General features: G+C 43.0%; 2 protein-coding genes across 2 annotated transcripts in view; one reads left to right on the top strand and one right to left on the bottom strand.

Moving 5' to 3' along the window:
• RNF207 (ring finger protein 207) overlaps positions 1-1,128 on the bottom strand; it is a 37,719-nt gene extending 36,591 nt beyond the window's left edge. Inside the window, exon 1 of the mRNA XM_048825287.2 lies at positions 611-1,128. The gene's annotated coding sequence lies outside the window, so the exon portion shown is untranslated. The remainder of the gene's footprint in view (positions 1-610) is intronic.
• A 923-nt stretch (positions 1,129-2,051) lies between these two features.
• On the top strand, positions 2,052-14,154 carry RPL22 (ribosomal protein L22). Its single transcript, XM_048825291.2, has 4 exons — positions 2,052-2,173; positions 2,831-2,935; positions 7,612-7,736; positions 13,941-14,154. The coding sequence occupies exons 1-4, from the start codon at positions 2,114-2,116 to the stop codon at positions 14,083-14,085; spliced, it is 435 nt and encodes a 144-aa protein (XP_048681248.1). The 5' UTR covers positions 2,052-2,113; the 3' UTR covers positions 14,086-14,154.
• Positions 14,155-15,441: the final 1,287 nt, after the last annotated feature.

Below are 15,441 nucleotides of genomic sequence, written 5' to 3'. Positions count from 1 at the left end.
TGCCCCCACCCTTTTAAAGACCACACCTTTAGAGTAGGGATTTTCCCACGGCAGAATCAGAGCAGTGGAGTTTCTGTGTTTTGAAGAGATAAAACGGAGGTCAGGTTCAGATCAATCCAGAGCTTTTCTTCAGAGTGTTGTTATACATTTTGTATTGTGGTAGTCCTGAGAGTCCCAGCAAAGGATCCATAAGAACATAATGGCCAGACTGGGTCAGACCAAAGGTCCATCTAGCCCAGTATCCTGCCTTCCAACAGTGGCCAATGCCAGGTGCCCCAGAGGGAATGAACAGAACAGGGACTCATCAAGTGATCCATCCCCTGTCAGCCACTCCCAGCTTCTGGCAAACAGTGGCTAGGGACCCCATTGCTCTCCATCCTGGCTAACAGCCATTGGTGGACCCATCCTCCATGAACTTATCTAGTTCTTTTTTTGAACCCTGTTATAGTCTTGGCCTTCACAACATCCTCTGGCAAAAAGTTCCACAGGTTGACTGTGCGTTGTGTGAAAAAATACATCCTGTTGTTTTAAACCTGCTGCCTATTAATTTCATTTGGTGACCCCTAGTTCTTGGGTTATGAAAAGGAGTAAATAACACTTCCTTATTTACTTTCTCCAGGATCAGGGCCTTGTTGAGCTATGCACTCCACACACATATGAATTGGGGGTAGAGGTTTTGGCTCCAGTGCCCAGGCAAAATTCCTGTCTTAGACCACTGTGCAGTGTCACTGTGAGCTGTTAAACAGTTGCCACGTTCCACCCCAGAGCAGGCTGCATTTCATCACAGGAGGAAGTGATTTGTATGTGCACGCTATGATGAGATCTGAAATCACGGGGAAGAAAGGTGGCTTTTATTATTATTATTATTAACCAAAGCTGCTGTGAAGTGAGTCCCACATGAGAGTTCTGCCTTGGGGCCCGCAGGGCAGAGGGGACAGGAAGCTGTACGCACTACAGCTTCTCTGGTTTGATTCCCCTCTCTACTGTGCGCCCCTCACTACTGCCTGTCCCTGGGAACGGTGCCACCACCTCCGCTCCCCACCAAGGGAAAGCTCGGCAGTGACACAGATCTCAGTGCCCCCAGGGTCAAAGCCTCCCCTCCTCTCATTCCTGCTCCTTCCCCATGGCATGGACACCCCCCCAATCGCCTCTGCCCAGCCAGGCCCCTGCTCCCTTCCCAGATCCCCCCCTCAGCCAGGCCCCTGCTTCCTTCCTCGATGCCCCCCACCCCCAGCCAGGCCCCTGCTCCCTTCCCAGATCCCCCCCCTCAGCCAGGCCCCTGCTCCCTTCCCAGATACCCCCCTCAGCCAGGACCCTGCTCCCTTCCCAGATACCCCCCTCAGCCAGGACCCTGCTTCCTTCCTCGATGCCCCCCACCCCCAGCCAGGCCCCTGCTCCCTTCCCAGATCCCCCCCCCCCAGCCAGGCCCCTGCTCCCTTCCCAGATCCCCCCCAGCCAGGCCCCTGCTCCCTTCCCAGATCCCCCCCCAGCCAGGCCCCTGCTCCCTTCCCAGATCCCCCCCCAGCCAGGCCCCTGCTCCCTTCCCAGATCCCCCCCACCAGCCAGGCCCCTGCTTCCTTCCTCGATGCCCCCCCAGCCAGGCCCCTGCTCCCTTCCTCGACACCCCCCCCTCCGCCAGGCCCCTGCTTCCTTCCTCGACACCCCCCGCCCCTGCTCCCTTCCCAGATCCCCCCCCAGCCAGGCCCCTGCTCCCTTCCCAGATCCACCCCCCCAGCCAGGCCCCTGCTTCCTTCCTCGATGCCCCCCCCCCGCCAAGCCCCTGCTCCCTTCCCAGACCCCCCCCCGGCCCTTGCTCCCCCCCATCCATCCCCCCCGCCAGGCCCCGCCCCCTGCCCAGATCCCCCACCGCCTGAGAGGCAGGGGACGGGTCCGGATCCCAGTCCCTGCACAGGTAGCGCTAATCGATCCCAGAGATGCAGATGGCTAAGGGGTGGCGGCCGGGGGAAATCTATTCGCTCAGTGCTTGGCTGGCATGGCCTGCGCTCTGCGTGCTCCGGGGGTGGGGTGGGCGGGTGGCACATGCGCGTTTGCGCGAGACGCACGCGGGGGTGTAGTCGGCACATGCGCCAGGTGCACACGGGGGATTTGGCGCATGCGCGTCGCGCCGCCCTCCCTTTCTGCTCCTCTCGTTGCAGCCGCCATGGCGCCTGTGGTGAGTGTCCAGCCACGCCGGGCCCGGGCCGGCCTCCCCGCGGGCTCCGAGCCCCGGCCCGACCCCCGTCGGGCTCCGGCCCTGGCCGCTCGGCTCCCCTGGCGCGGGGGCGGCCGGGGGGCCGGCCGGGCGCGCGCTGCGGGGCGGGTGCCGGGGGAGGCCGCGAGCCCTCCTGCTCCCGCCGTCGCTTCCTGAGGGCCCGGGGGGCCTCGCCCGCCGCGCCGGGGGCCTCTTTCCCGCTGCGGCCTGGCCGGCCTTGGAGCCCCCCCGCTTCCCGGCGCCTCCTGTGGCGCCGCCCCCTCCCCCGGGGTCTGGGCGCTGCAGGCCAGGAGCTCCCCGGCGGCCCCCGCCTCGCGGCCGCACGGAGGCGCCGGTCTGGCTCCCGAGGCTGGGGGGCTTGGGGTAGCCGTCAGAGCCGGGCGCCGCGCGGTCCTGTCACCCTCCCCTGGCTGCGTGGCCCTGAGAAATCTGGTCGGGGACACGGCGCGGCCTGTCCGGGGGTGCCGATGTCTCCAGGGCCTGGCAGCGCGGCGAACGAGCTCTGCCCTTCTGTCGCACTCCCTGCCGTTAAGACAGGCCCCTGCAGCTCGTGCCCCAGCCTAAGGTTCATCTTAGCATGCGTAACCTGTGTCGCTTCATTTCTTTCTGGCTTCACAGAAGAAGCCTGCGACGAAAGGTGGCAAAAAAAAGAAGCAGGTCCTAAAATTTACTCTGGACTGCACCCATCCCGTGGAAGATGGAATCATGGACGCAGCCAACTTCGTAAGTTTTAAATGCTCTGCCATCAGTGTGTCTTTAACTGTAATGGCGTTTGCCGCTGGGGGGTCCAGCAAAGGAATCATTTGGTAGCTAAATGAAATGATTATGAAAATATATTTATTATCGCAAAAATCCACTGACTTGTTCTTCCCTTCCATGCATCACTCTCTAACATTCTCTCATATCCCCAAAGGTGTACATTAGTGTTGGCCTGCTTGGTCATAGCCGCTGCTAACTATAAACCTCTATTTCCTGAGCCTGTTTCCCATCCTGTTGGGAACTTTCCTTCTCTCTTTCCAGTTGTCTCCTCCCCCTTAAGCTGCAGTTAGTGGCAACAGTATCACCACCTTTAAAGCCTTACCTATGCTAGGTTTGGCAAAAAGTTGCTCGCAATGCAGTGCTGTGGTGGGAAACCTTGTGTTGCGAAGGCTCCTGTACAGATCTGCTTTGAGCAAGGTTTCGTTGTATGGCATTCAAAGGCAGGTGGCTATAGAAGCTGATCTACAGCAGGGTTTCTACTGTGACTATTACCAATAGAGAAGCAATGTTGGGATTTATCTAAAAATCTTACTGTTGATGAGATGTTGTTAAAAGGGTGGGCACTGGTTAGTGCTTGGCATTGAGAATTGGTAAATTTTGATTTCACTCACCTTGGGCTGGCAGCTAAGTGGAACTTTGCAAAGTTAATGCATGATTCTCATGAAAGGAACCATATTTGCTTCTAGCACCTTTCAGACCCTGGCTGCTCTTCTGGAATAGTAAGGCAAACCCTTTCCATGCTGGCTTTAAATCACACTAATTGTATGTTCCCTGGGTAGCATAGTCCAAGCCTGAGTGTATGACAAAACCTTTTGTTAGACTAGTGTTTTACGGCAAAACTTTTAGAAGTTCCATAGGCATTTAGATTGTCTCTTAGGCTTTGTTTTGTCTGAAAAATTGTCACGTTTACCCTAGGGTAGAACAGGGCCAGCTAAATCAAGCTACAAGGTGTTGCTCTACATATACACTAGGGTGAAAAGGTTGAGCTTCATTTATGCTTAGCTAATACATGCTGTCTTAGATTGATCTACATTTGACCATTTTATTTAGTCAAGATGAAGTCTAATACTCTGTCTATATTAGCAGTCCTGTCACATTTGACATTGGAAGCCATATACATACATTTTTGTTCAGCCTTGACTGAAGGGAAACTATTAGTATTTTGCTGGTGTGGTCATGGCCGAACAATAACTGATGCATGAAGTGTGAGACTCCAGTTAAATATGGCAGGATTTCTTGTGATTCTACATGTAGGGTTCATATTTGTTCCAGTTTGCACCTGTTGTAATAACTTAAGTCAGTGATGATAGATGAGGACATGAATGATGTGAAGTCAGTGCAGAATTTGACCTTAAGTGAGAAGACCATTGTGGTGACAAGAAAAGGAGTACTTGTGGCACCTTAGAGACCAACAAATTTATTTGAGCATAAGCTTTCGTGAGCTACAGCTCGCTTCATCGGATGCATTCAGTGGACCGTGTGGCACAAGCTGTCAGCATAGTCTGTGAGGTATGTAGATTGTAATAGATTTTTTACCTTCAGTCCTTTTGGTATGATGTCCATCTGTTTACATTTGAAAAGGAAGATGATGTCTGTCTGTATCTGTACAAGTTTTTTCATGAAGTTGATAGATTTCCACTCCATACGGCCAAATTCAGTGCCTTGCATAATGACAGGTTTCAGAGTAGCAGTAGCTACTGCTGAATGCATCCAATGAAGTGAGCTGTAGCTCACGAAAGCTTATGCTCAAATAAATTTGTTGGTCTCTAAGGTGCCACAAGTACTCCTTTTCTTTTTGTGAATACAGACTAACACAGCTGCTATTCTGAAAATTGTGGTGACATTAATAGCATAAATTGTTTGTCTGGGTCTCTTGAAGTGGTTTACTGTGTCCACACAACAGGCAAGTCCATGCATAGCACAAAGTACACCTTTGGTTGTACTGTGTTTTCTGGGGCATGTGACTCGCTTATCCCATAATGCTGGGAACAAGGGCTTTAGGCTTACTTCCAGATGTGAAGCAAACATTGTGTAATGAAATTAGGACAACTGAACCTTTGTGCAGCTGGGAGGACAGTGCTTTGGAGGCTTCAGGTGGTCAGGACTAAAGACTCTCTCCCAGGTATTACAACCAACCATTGCAACCTTCTGTAAAAAGCATAGGTTCTATGCTGAAGTTGAAAGTTTGGGCTGTTCGTTGCACTAGTTTTGCCTAATGTAAGTTTGTAGAATAGTTTTAGCACTGTTGGGTTGCTATATGTAGCCAGGGAAAGCATGTTCAAACAGTGCTAGCATCCTTCTGGGATAAAAAAAACAAGTTTTAAAGTGGATTTACTTAACATAAATTCTCTGTGTTGATCGGGATCTCTCTTGGATAGCTGTTCTGCACTGCAAATTTAAATCAACCTAAGACTATGTCTACACTAAAGCTTATGTTGGCAGAACTTATATTGCTCAAACAAACCTCCCCCCCAAGCGACATAAATTACACCGATATAGCGCTGTCCACACTGGCGCTTATGTCATTGGGAGCACTTCTCCCATTGACATAGCTTCTGCCACACGTTGAGGTGGTTTTATTATACTGACAGGAGAGCTCTTTCCCGTCGGCATAGTGTCTTCACCAGAGGTGCTGCAGTGGTGGTACTGCAGACCTGTATGTGTAGACATGCCCTGTGTTATGTCGATGTACAGCCACCGCAGTAATTGAATTGGTTTTACACGTTTATGCTATGCTCCTTGTGTCGGTGGTGCACATCCTCACCAGGAGCACTTGCACCAATTTAACTGCCAGCCTGGGGCATTGCGGGACAATTTCTGAAAGGCAGCAACAGTTGATGTAAGCAACACAGTGTCTACACCAGTGGTTCTCAACCTGTGGCCCAGTCAGCACACAGTTGCGGACCATGTGATATTCTCAGGGCCATACAGGTAGTATTGGATGCGGCCCACAATGGTATATAGGTTGAGAACCACTGGTCTACGCCGACACGACTTAAGCACTATACCTCTTGCGGAGATGGAGTTATTAAGTTAGTGTTGTGGCAAGTTACATTGCTGGGAGCTACATTTTAGTGTATATGCTTACAGAGTTAGGTTGATGTAAACTGCCTTACGTCGACTTAACTCTGTAGTGTAGACCAGGCCTAACTCTTTACAACAAACGTTTCTGGCTACTGAGTTATGTTGTGGCTTTTCAGGTCTGTGGAGGGCAGTTTCTAGTGTTGTGTTGGAATATTCTTGAACTGAATTGTCTACTTTCTTTGAATTACCTTCATATAAATAACTGTGAAATGTCCTGTATTCTGTGGGCTTGCTACAAATGCAGTCATTAATCCTAAACCAACAAGTGGCTTTAGAAACTAGGCCATATAGTTCTGACTTTGATCAACTATATTTTCTATTGGTTTGCTAATTTAATGCCTGCTGATCAGGATCATTGTGGGAAATACTAGAATTGTTTGTAACACTGACATTTCTTGGAAGTACTGGGAACTCTTTCAACAGCCCTGTATTTTTTTTTTATAAAATGTAGTTCTGAATGTGTAAATATTTTTTATTCATGGTGTATTGTCCAATGATTACTATGTAACTTTATTTAAGACTTCGAGTTTAAACACTTTTTTATACTATACCCATTTCATAGATCAAAAATAAAATGATACGAGGTGATGGAGGTGATTGGGTGGAACAGTGCTGTTCGAGTGTAGCTCAGTGCCTTTTTAATTTATTGAAGTCCTTATCAGACATGTAGGTGTCTGTTGTTGATTCAGCGAGCTGAGCTGATCATCCCATTAGGATTATAATAGAATACTGAAGGTCATCAGACTTCAGATTTTTTATAACTTTGACATCCTGGTAAAATACTAGAATTTCAAATTTATAACTTAGACACCTTCTAGTTTCTTCGTGATCACTATTTTGTTATTGGTTGTGGAGCCTCCAACTGGATATACTTTGCAGAGAAGATGGCCACTGCTATATTTTCTTTGATGGCTGCATAGTGGCTTATGGGATTTCAAAGGGAAATGGGCTAGCTGAAATGTGTATGAGACACTTTGGTAGGATTCTTATATCACTACAATCTTTTAGAATCCTTTTTGTATGCTCTTTATCACTAAATGTGAGATGTGAAATTAGGAAAGTAAGTTTTATAAAGGTGGCCATTAAGTTTCCTCTTTATTGTGGTTTAAACCTTTGTAGGAACTTGAATCCTTATAACCTTATTTTTGTCAGATATCCAGAAAGATGAATACCTAAGACTGGTGAATACGTCCAAGCATCAAAGGCCTGATGGGTGTTGCTCACTATAACAGTGATTCTGCAATGATTTGTGCATATGCTTAATATTAGGTACCTGGGTAGTCCCATTTAGGCCAGTAGGACTAATCATATTAATCTTTGTAGGTTCCGGGCCTAAGTCTTTGGGAGGAATATAGTAATCATTTGCTTTCAATGTTTGATGTGTGAGAAAGTCACTTTAAAACTTGTCTGGCTTTTGGTTAAAGTAAATTTGGGGGGAAATGCTCTTCAATCTTATGTTTTGGATGCTAGGAAGTTAGTGGAGACATTTTGCCATTCGAGGCAGAGAGACTTTATGGCTATAACTCTGACTAACAAATCTTACCCTTATTTTGCAGGAGCAGTTCTTGCAGGAACGAATCAAAGTGAATGGAAAAGCTGGTAATCTGGGTGGAGGTGTGGTGACCATTGAGAGAAGCAAGAGCAAAATTACTGTAACTTCAGAGGTGCCATTTTCCAAGAGGTAAGGGAGAGGAGGCAGTGTAAATTTATTGGAATAATGTAAAGGGAATGTCTAGCTAAAGGGGTTAAGGAGTGGGATACAAAGCTTTTCTCTCTGGAAGGCTAGTTCCAATCAATCTCAGGTTGGTAATGACAACAGCCATCAGATTTCAGTGGTATTTATGATGTCACAGTCCAGATTCTAATGTACTGATGTTGGTACAACAAACATCAGTCACCATTGATGCTGTTTGGCCCCCTTTTGGCAGTCTCAGCTAAGGGTCTATGGAGTTTGAACTTCCTGCCCTCTAGGTCAGCCTTGACTTGTGTTAGCGAAGAGGGTAGTGAGAACGTGTTTGTGGCTGCTGTCTATGCTATACCTATTCTGTAGATAAGTGAATAGGCTTCAGTAGATTAGAGGATCTACTACTAGCAGCAGATATCTCCAATGGATACTACATTGAAAAGGCTCTGAGTTACTACAGAGAATTCTTTCCCAGGTGTCTGGCTGCTGGGTCTTGCCCATACGCTCAGGGTCTAACTGATAGCCATATTTGGGGTCAGGAAGGAATTTTCCCTCAGGTCACATTGGCAGAGACCCTGGTGATTTTTTGCCTTTTTCTGCAGCATGGGGCACAGGGTCACTTGCAGGTTTAAACTAGTGTAATTGGTGGATTCCATGTAACTTTAAATCTTTAAATTATGATGTGAGGACTTCAGTAACTCAGCCAGAGGTTAGGGGTCTATTACAGAAGTGGGTGGGTGATGTTCTGTGACCTGCAATGTGGAGGAGGTCAGATGAGATGATCATGATGGTCCCTTCTGACTCCCTATGAGGACTTCACAGTTCACGATTGTTGTTCTGTACCTTTTGCTAAATTTACTGTAGGAAGACCATGGTTTGGTCTTTTAGAGTGACAATTTAAAAGACACCGATGATGACAATTTGAACAGTTATACCACTAGGAGAGTTCTCTCTCACTTTGTTTAGAACTCGAGTGTGTCACCAAGAGGCAGGTCACTTTCCTAATTGACAAGCATCACATTCATAACACTTCTTTCCTAATGCTTTCTTTTTTATGACTAACTCTGATCCTCTGGGTCCTCAGAATCTCTGCCATTAAATATTAATGCATTAGACAATCTTACGTCTCATTACTACAAGTTGAAAACAAGTCAAGACAGGTCTGTCTTGGAGAGGATTTGGGAAATGGCTTTCAGCTCCACTGGTGAACTGCACATGTGGTTATGCATAGTGACTGTATTTCTGTTCCTAAACAAAAACCTTCGTTAGAGTTTTACGGTGGAAGATATTTCAGTGGTGTGCAGCTGACGCCTAACAAAAAACTTTTTTTTATACAACAGTTCTACAACCTCCTAAAATATCTCAAAATAAGGCTAGAAATTAAAACAATCCAGATTATTCCCACTACTATATAATCTTCCATTTCCTGGTCATCCTACCGGACTTCAGCCTCCCACCCCACCTTTATACTGTCCCCTAAAAATTATTTTAAAAAAAAGCAGGTAAAGCCCAAAAATTACTGGGAGACATACATTTTAATTATTCAGTGGAACTATTTCTTTTTTATTTAGGAAGTTAACAGGTTTATAAATCTTTGCCATGTAATATCAGAGACAAAACAATAATTACATTATGCAGCAATGCAATCAGTTATCTCTATTTAACATGGAGATACCATTTTACAAAGTGAGCATTGTTACGCTTCCCACAACATGTTTTTGGTAATTTTATTAAATTGATTGAAACCTCTGATTGCATATATAACAAAGCAGGCATGTCTAAAAATACGCTGACTGGAACCATTCTAATATGCTCCTCTTCTGTCTCCTCAAATCCTGCATCAGTTACCATCCTTCTAGAATGTAACAGCAGCATTCCTGGAAGCAAGGAACTAACATCAGGACCCAGCTGAACTTGGTTCCATTTAGTTGCTTGGATGTACAATCTTGTTTTGACTTGTAAATTGTATAAAATAAGTGAGGTTAAAAGTAGGACATATCTTTCAAATGATTTTTTGGCCATAACCACATTTGAAAAGGATACAGTAGAAATTCACAAACAACCTGAATCACTGAACAGCTTTAATCGTCAGATCTAGGTTAAGCATGTGAGTGTTTTGACAGTGTTAAATTTCTGCTGGATTATGCAGAAACAGACATGGTAGCTTTCAAAAATGCTAGTAACCAATATATCGGAGCAGTAGTATTTACATTTCTACAGGGCCTTTCATCCCAATGGAGCGGAAAGTGCTTAATTGTCCATACAGACCAACTGAAATACAACCACATTTGGAGTGGGGTGTGGTAACTAGGTGGAGCACAGCACGCTGCATGCCAGAGCAGCAAGGACCAAAGCATCAGTAGGATTAAAAAAGGTTAATACACAAACCATCCACTACAGAGGGTATATAATAACTTAAATAAATGCAACATAAAATCTACTAAATTAAAATTTTCAACAACTGGTAACAGAAAGGAGGATACTGTTGATACACAGCAAGTGATCAAAGTGCATTTAAAGGTCACTTTTGCATGGAATTTTATTAAAAATTGGACCTATGCACCCTTTTTGCTTGTTTCTTCTTCTGCTTTTATTTTAGCCATAGAAATATCAATTATCTGAATTCTGGCCTTCCCAGTTCATTCTGGAGGGTCTATCAGATAACTCAATACAATGAGTAACATCTTTGTTCTGTTGAAGTCAGTAGGAGTTTTACCATTCTCATCAGCGGAGCTAAGATTGCACTTAATACAAACTTAAGTGCCAGTAGGTAGAAATATATATGACAAGTTATTACTTTCCTGTTTAGAGTATTTAGTTCAGTCTGTCCCTATGAATTAGGTGGCCCATTGCCATGTCAAGGCTGGTCGGCTACCTCTTCATTTTGATAAGTAAACTATTTTTCAAAGAGGTTGTTTATGACCAATTTAAGTTCTTGACACTTAAAACAATTTGCAAATGTTTGAAGTAAAATCCTTTGGTACATGGTAGGACATAAGAGTTACAAGAAATATTTGGTGGATACATTTCTGTTGGTAACCTGCTATAATTTAATTGCTGGGTTATGCCTTTTACTGACATAATAGGCTAGCTTTGGAAATCTCAGCAATCCTCCATTTAACATAAAATGCAAATACTCTGCCCAGTTGACAGCCATTTCACACCTTAAGAGTGACACCTTTCGGCTTCTCAGTGATGCCTTGAGAGGGTCTGAAAGGTGTCTTAAAGGTGTTTTTTTTTCTGCTTTCTTTTTACATTAGAAGTTCAAGTCTTGTCTGCCTTGGAAGCTTTTCTGAAACCTGGAGAACCAATGAAGTCTTGATATCGCATAACTCCAGACAGTGAAAGTTGAACAATTGAAGAACTGATTTTTAGTTACTATTTTAAGTCTCTTTTTAATGCCTGGTTAACATGAGTGAATAACGTTTTGGTGAAAGGAAGCATTTGTTCCAGGTTCACCTTGCTCACCCTTTCAGTTAGTTGAGTAGGTGTGCATTATATACATAAAAAGAAAAGGAGTACTTGTGGCACCTTAGAGACTAACCAATTTATTTGAGCATAAGCTTTTGTGAGCTACAGCTTTATTTATTTATTTGAGCTTATGCTCAAATAAATTGGTTAGTCTCTAAAGTGCCACAAGTACTCCTTTTCTTTTTGCGAATACAGACTAACACGGCTGTTACTCTGAAACCTGTCATTATATACATATTGAGTTATCTGATAGACCCTCCAGAATGAACTGGGAAGGCCAGAATTCAGATAATTGATATTTCTATGGCTAAAATAAAAGCAGAAGAAACAACAAGCAAAAAGGGTGCATAGGTCCAATTTTTAATAAAATTCCATGCAAAAGTGACCTTTAAATGCACTTTGATCACTTGCTGTGTATCAACAGTATCCTCCTTTCTGTTACCAGTTGTTGAAAATTTTAATTTAGTAGATTTTATGTTGCATTTATTTAAGTTATTATATACCCTCTGTAGTGGATGGTTTGTGTATTAACCTTTTTTAATCCTACTGATGCTTTGGTCCTTGATTTTCTCTGGTTGACACACTAGTCAGTTCATATCAGGGTACAGTAGGTACTTGTGAATTTTTAAATAGTTTTTTTAAAAAGCCTGAAGTTGAATTTATTTAGTAACATCTATGTGCAGATTTTAATTCCCTCCTAAACATGGTTTTCTTAGTATTCTCATTACTTGTGTAGGTGCTAATATTTTAAACTTCATATGAAGTCTTCAGAAATTAGTGATTAACAGATGACCAATTTACATTTATCATGATTACATTTAGTATTTGGTACTAATATTTAAATGAAGACATATGCACACTCTGAAATAGAAACTGACACCTCATTTATTTGGGGCTAATTTTCTAAATAGCTGATTAGGCTGCTGAGAGAATTTTTTGAATATTGAAGTGGAAAATAAATTAAATGAATTCCTTCCTTTTAAAGGATAGTCTAGTAATGACACAATATTAATCATTCAAAGAAGTCTAAATTATGAAAAAACATCTTTGGGGGGAAAATGTATAAACTACCAATACATTAGAAATACATTTAAATGTCTTATCTGTTGGTCAGCAAAGTACTTAAAATCATTGACTTTTAGCAGTTAAACATCTTCCAGTGTATCTTTCATACAATAGTTGTCTCTTCGAGGCCTTACACTGAGCAGTCCCTACCTACACCATTGACCTTGTCTACTTTCTTGTTCCTTTTGTCCCCATCTGCCAACAATGCTAGCTTTGATACCCTCCTGTTGTGTCTTTTGTCATCTTTATGCTTTCTTCCATGCTCTCCCCTTGTACCTGGAACGCCCTTTCATCCTATTTGCCCAACCTCCACCCTTTTCTCAATCAGATCCTAAAGACTCATTTTTCTAGACCCACTTAAAAGCTATAAATGTTTTTACTCTTCCAAAATTAGCAGGGACTAGGCTGAGGGGAAGCTTGAGACTTAGTTCCATGTTTTTATGTATAAAATGTGTTCGTACACATCCCCTGATTATTTTGCATATATGTTGCCTACCTTTCACCTACCCTTTTGTGTTGTCCTTTTAAGATTGTATGGTCTTCAAGGCAGGGAGAGTCTCCTGCATGTCAGCACAGAACCTAGCACGTTCTGAGCACTACTGCAATAATGACTTAGTAAAGAATTGAAAAATGTCAGTTGGTCCATTTCTCTCTGAGAGGTTTTACAGCTTCTCTGGTTAAACTTTATTTGATACCACAGAAATTTAACTTAATCTTTTTTTTTCTTGTTGTTTCTTGGTTTGGTTTTGAGAGAGGAAGAGAATGGCTAGCCTTTCTGCATTGTGTGGCATACCTCTGTTACACAAGATTGATTCTGTGATTCATAGTGTCTCATTCTCAGAATCCTCTGGTTTTAATGCATGTCATTCTGCTGTTTTTACTTCAGTGATTCCAAAGGGAGTTTTGCTAAAGTAAGGCCTATAGAAGTTGGCTCATGGTGTCTAAGCTTGGGTGGAATGGAAGGTTAAATGTGCTTTCCTTTTGTATTGAGAGAGCATTCTTTGTCTTGTAGGTGCCCTCTTCTAAAACGTGTTTTGTGTTTACTGGTTTGGGGCTGTGACATTGTGTAACTTGGCCATCCTCTCATAGTGAATTGCTTTACTTTCTCAGTCACTGTTGTGAGTAATACAAGTAATACAATACTTCTGCAGTAATATCATGCTTTTTGGCTTGCCTTGCAGGAATGTAATTTCTCACAAAGGTGACAGTTTTTCTTTTAAGAAAAATTGTTTTTAAAACTGCTTGTCAAAACATTAATGGAAGAGACAATTTGTCCTTTTAAGGTGAGTTAGTGGTAGGGTCCCACAGGGGAGTGTCTTCAGAAAAGACAATATTAAATGCTGCTATTAGGCAAACGTTGCAGACGTGAAAATGCAAAAACACTTTCAACCTACACATTTTCTTTGTTTCTGAAAAAGTAAAATGGCACGTTACAATCTACATCATTACAGCCAATCTTATCATCATTTTCTTATAAAGCGTGAGGAAAATGTTAAGACAAACTCCTGTTTTTTGTTATCAGAGGTGAAAATGAAAGCCACTATTAAATAATGCAAGGTAGGGAAATTCAATTAAATAGCACACAAGATTTTAAGAGCATGTAATGTAGAACGAGTAATTTTTATAGAGTCTTCAGTTCAATTATTGGCTGCCTTCTTTCCACAGATATCTGAAGTACCTCACTAAGAAATATCTGAAGAAAAACAACTTGCGTGACTGGCTGCGTGTAGTTGCCAATAGCAAGGAAAGCTATGAATTGCGATACTTCCAGATTAACCAGGATGAAGAAGAGGAGGAAGAGGAGGATTAAATGCATGTGGATCTGGAAATATTTTGTACATTAAATTTCCTTCAATAAAATGTGGGGAAAAAATGTTAACATTTTTTGTGTTTTCCAAACTCTAGATATCGGCCGCTCTTCCAGTTGTTCAGATTACATAGGGATCACTCTAAAGCCTACTTCTTCATATCGATCTACTTCATAGATAAGGTTTACAGTTTACATTATAAGAATAATGTTCAACCCCCACTATCAGAAATTTTCTCTCATTACTCTTAATTCAGAGAATTTGTTCAGAAAATCTGAGGTTCCTCATGAAGGAGATATTAAGTTTTCTCCTTTTATTGGAGAATTGAGATTTCCTCTTCATTATAGTGATGCTCCAAGTACAGCAATACTTAATGGTCTCTTTTCAGAGGCTTTATAGCTTGATTAAAATATTCTACACTGAAGTTTGGTAAGCGGTCTGGAAAAGATCATCGCTGGGATCAGGATTTATCCCGTGATACAACACTTTTAAGGTAAGTAAAGCCTAGGCCTAATATTCTCCGGTGTTCATGTAACTCACTGGCCTTGCTTTGTTTTAATAAGGTCCTTAGCTATGGCATAATTTTTTTAGTTATAGGGGGTTGAGATTTTCAACGCTGACAAAGATTTTGCCACAACTCCTCTTAATCTGAGTGGAGTTTTGTGGCTAAATACCCTATTTGGCTTTGAAAATTTTACCCAGTAACTGCCCTTTTATGCTGTCAGATTTAAAAAAAAAAAAAAAGAAAAAAAAAGAAATATCGAGATACATGACTTTAAAATTCATTAAATATCTATTGACAAAGGAACTATAAAGTTCTTTTCCCCTTCCTGGGCTGCAGTAGTAAAAGAGTGGTGGTGGAATCATTGTGGATGATAGAGAAGATAAATCTCACCCTACTTTATTTGGGCAGTGTCCTTAATACAGCCTCCAGAGAACATTTTACAACAATACATTAAATACCTACTGCAACCTAAGTCTTAACTGCCCAAAGTATTCTGCCCTCAGCTGGAGTGGGGAGTTTTTCAGGCTGAGAGCAGAGAGGGTGAAGGACTGACACTATGAATGCATGTGGGATCTTAAACATCTGTAGGAAGTGGGTTTTCCAGCCAGTTTTGACTCTGCTAGAATATTTCAGAGAATCTGTTGCCTGTGCAGTTCCCTCATTTCAAACCGAGACTTGACTTTTGTGGTGTGGCATGGCTCATCTTCCTTCCCCACCCCTATCCCCCCATTGCTGTAATTTAAATTAAAACTGTTACCTTGGAGTGATGTTGAGAGTTAGTCTCTAAAGCTTTGTGAAGCTGAAGCATTAAACCATACAAAATGTTTTTCTTGTTTTTTCTCTTCCCTGCCCT

Source organism: Caretta caretta, chromosome 18 (genome assembly GCF_965140235.1).
Source record: "Caretta caretta isolate rCarCar2 chromosome 18, rCarCar1.hap1, whole genome shotgun sequence".
Classification (NCBI taxonomy): Eukaryota; Metazoa; Chordata; order Testudines; family Cheloniidae; genus Caretta; species Caretta caretta.
This window is presented reverse-complemented; position numbering and strand designations above follow the sequence as displayed.

Excerpts from the sequence above, each read along its gene's own strand:
- RPL22 (XM_048825291.2), top strand. The coding sequence starts at position 2,114 with ATGCGCGTCGCGCCGCCCTCCCTTTCTGCTCCTCTCGTTGCAGCCGCC. Across the intron at positions 2,174-2,830 it reads CAGCCGCCATGGCGCCTGTG|AAGAAGCCTGCGACGAAAGG; the intron begins GTGAGTGTCCAG and ends CTGGCTTCACAG. Across the intron at positions 2,936-7,611 it reads TCATGGACGCAGCCAACTTC|GAGCAGTTCTTGCAGGAACG; the intron begins GTAAGTTTTAAA and ends CTTATTTTGCAG.